This window comes from Emericellopsis cladophorae (genome assembly GCF_022114955.1).
Source record: "Emericellopsis cladophorae strain MUM 19.33 chromosome Unknown NODE_187_length_5063_cov_106_137385, whole genome shotgun sequence".
Taxonomy (NCBI): Eukaryota; Fungi; Ascomycota; class Sordariomycetes; order Hypocreales; family Bionectriaceae; genus Emericellopsis; species Emericellopsis cladophorae.
The window spans coordinates 1,740-5,063 of NW_026251112.1; the positions used below are offsets into that span (position 1 = coordinate 1,740).

General features: G+C 50.8%; 1 protein-coding gene across 1 annotated transcript; it reads left to right on the forward strand.

Annotated features, from left to right (window-relative positions):
* Positions 1–225: 225 nt before the first annotated feature.
* J7T54_001134 (uncharacterized protein) lies at positions 226–2,340 on the forward strand (the record flags this gene model as incomplete). The annotated part of the gene is made up of 3 exons (XM_051510700.1): positions 226–330; positions 454–1,449; positions 1,561–2,340. 3 exons carry the CDS (start codon positions 226–228, stop codon positions 2,338–2,340), a joined length of 1,881 nt encoding a protein of 626 aa, XP_051358426.1.
* Positions 2,341–3,324: the final 984 nt, after the last annotated feature.

Genomic DNA, 3,324 nt, shown 5'->3' on the forward strand with positions numbered 1-3,324 from the left:
GGCCGGAGGCGGCGAGAACACACTGCCCTCACGTCAGCGAGCGAGAAGAAACAATTCTACAAGCAGGCAGAGAGGATGCCTATATGAGCTCACTTTTCTTCGCAGCAGGCTTCCTTTATTCTATAATGAAAGTCGAGCCGCTAGGGTTAATTTCTATCGAGGGCGAGCATTAAACTCTCTGGACACAAACTCAACTACATTCAAGCATTTGTGGGTTGACTTGCCATGTCTTCCAACGTCGACTGGCCTGGCCCTTTGGGCTCCAATCTAGCAGCCCATCAGAGCGGTTGGGACTTCATGGTATCCGTCACAGAATTCGGCGTTAATGAAGTAAGTGCCCGTTCTTCATGCTCCCGGGATGACTCCTAAGACCTCGAGTCGACCCCAATAGCTGCAAGAAAGTTGTTTCACACTCAGGCGCACTACTGATGCTAACCGCCATCGCTTTCCCAGGCCGTCAAGCGCTACCTCCTCACCGCTCCAGATGAAGAATTGCCGACTATAAGGGTTGTCTTTGCCCAAGACGTTCTCTATGACGTGGCAACAGGCCTTGAAGACCCAGAGCCACTCATACTCACATACGATGATTGGCTGGACCAGATGGTTGGGTATGAAGTCGATGGGACGGCTCTATCAGACCTCTTCAACATCACAGACGGTACGACCACAGACGAACTTGATGGATTGGCCGATATCTTCAGCTTGTACCTCGGCGAAGAAGACGGCATCGAGCATTACTTTGAGTTCACTGGAGCCATGGAGGCCAAGCTCGGCATCCCCGGCAAGACTGAGGCCGAGGCCAATGGTACCCTGGATACTCTGATGGAGAACCTACCCGACGTCCTACGCTTCGATGGCATCGACAACATCGGATTCAAGCTCCTGTGTGAGGACATGGCGATTTTCCGACCAGAGGAAGGCAGGAGAGGACGACCAGACTATATGAAGCGCTTCGACCAGGACGCGGCAGCCCCATGGGTGTTCGACGTCAAGACCAACCTGCGGTTCAACACCGTCAACTTCCAGAGCCTACCACAGGCCGTCCAGGATCAAATGACAGCCGTGTCTGGTGAGATGTTTAGCATCGAGCAGCTGTTGTTTGATGTGACGCAGCCGGGTCTGGCAGATGTGCCATCATTTGACCTCGCTGACAGCTACCTCGAGAACATTGTCTCCACGGCATTTGTTACCGAGTACTGGAAGACTTTCCTCGCTGGCAACGAAGGCAGGGGACCGGTACTCGGATACGCAGCCAAAGCCAACACATCAACCGTGTACGAGGGGACGCTGGTCCCACTGGACTTTAGGCTGGGCGTCACTCTCTACCGTGACCCTGAGACTGGGCAGGAGAAGCAGGACGAGGTTTCGCGAAAGTTCAACACGCTCAACTACATGTGCATGAGTAGAGAGGACAGACCTCTCCCTTCGATTGATTATATTGGATGGAATGTGAGTTTTTCTTTTACAACCACCCTGCTGCGTCTTGATACGCCTTTTTTTTTTTTTTTTTTTTTTGTAGGCAAACATAACATGGCTGACATGGCTTCTTCCCACCTTCAGCCGCTTGCAATTACGGCTGAAAAGGGCCAAGGAGTGGTGACTACCCACAGAGACCACGTCAGAAACTTGGTTATCGCGTCCGAGTTTGTCAACGCCATCCGCCAACGCTGCTACACCCCATACTTTAACACCCGCTATGATATTGACCTGACCGTGGAGCCACCAAAGTATGAGGCTTTTGAAGGCCTGTACCTCGGCGACTTGGAAGCCCCAGAAGGGTCAAACGTCAACGAGGGCAGCGCATACAGTGAGTATCACCACTCTAGTTCGCGAGAGTTCCACATTGCCGGCGCGCGGACAATCCGGGTCCAGTACAACTACGACGTCGTCGTCCAGGCGAGCCCCGGCACCAACCTCCTGGAGGTCAAGCAGGATGTACTGATGGAGATCGAGTACGTCCGTGACCCGCTCATCGGGAGCACCAAGAAGGAGACGGCAACGCACATCGACCGCACCCTCACCGACAGACTGGCCATCAATGTCAGGGAGGACGGATCTCTGTACGCCGAGCAACAGGGTGCGCCCGAGGTCGTGAAGCGTCCAGAAGCCACGGTCGATGACTTCAGTGACTACTTCAGCACCGCTCAGAAGACGGCCACGACGATCCAAGAGGCTATTAATGAGCTGCAGGCTGCCAAGGCGTTTAACCTTGACGTGTCGGGGATCGTTAGCAATGTGGGAGCCTTCGTGCTGCCAGCCGGGGAGACCACATTCAAGTACGATAGTGTTGAGTTCTCTGAGCACGGGGACATGAGGGTGCTTATGAAGTACCGGGACTAGGTCGAGGTGGGAACTGCGAGAGTGGGCGCCTTGATGCACAAATAGGCAGATCATGTAGTGGAAGAAGGATGATTCTCTTAGGTGCTAAGGAGCCTAGCGAGGGCTGCCTAAATAGACGTAGCTAATCTAAATCTATTAGTTAATAGTCACGTACTTGTCACGTGTAGTACTAGTGTGCCATACTACACGCCGTGCCACACGCTATACTACACGCTACGTACTCGCTATTGCTTATAATAACGCTTATATAAGCTATAGCCTGCTCTAAAATATATTATAGTACTAGCTATATAGAAGATCGTTATTATCCTGAATAATTATTAATAACGCTCTAAAGAAATATCCGTTATTATTATAAATATTTTCTTCTTTTACTATAATTATGTCTTTATATATTAATTCTAATGATTCCTCCTTATATCTATCGCGGCTTATGCCGCTGCCAGTCTATCCCCTCATGGACGCCCAAAGATTCATGACTTCGGAGCGCAACAAATAGCTGGCAAACTGCATTGTAGTATAGTGCTAATACAAAATACGCCCGAGGTTCCTGGTCTGCTTTACAGCATAGGCATCGGCCTGTATTGTCGTTTCGAGGGCGATGGCTTCGTTCTGTTTCTCGACAGGTGAGGGTTGTTCAATATATGGGTCGGCCAGAAACTCCATGACGAGGATGCAACGCCTGTGCTTTTCCCTGCAAAGGTTGGGATCTATATAGTTTAAACCACTAATGAATATAGAGAATTATCCAATAGAGACCTTACTGGCTTATGGGGAAGACATATATGGATATCGTGAAGTTATATTAGGCCGATCCTACAGACAGTCCGAAGATTTCATAAGGGGTATCAGAAGCTAAGTCTTCACGAAGGCGGCCGTATCGTGCGTCTTCTTCGTGCCTATGCCACTACGGGGTTAGTATTCCCTCGCCCCTTTGCGTGCGAAAAGGCAACCCCTGCCCCCTCCCACCCAATCACACACGCT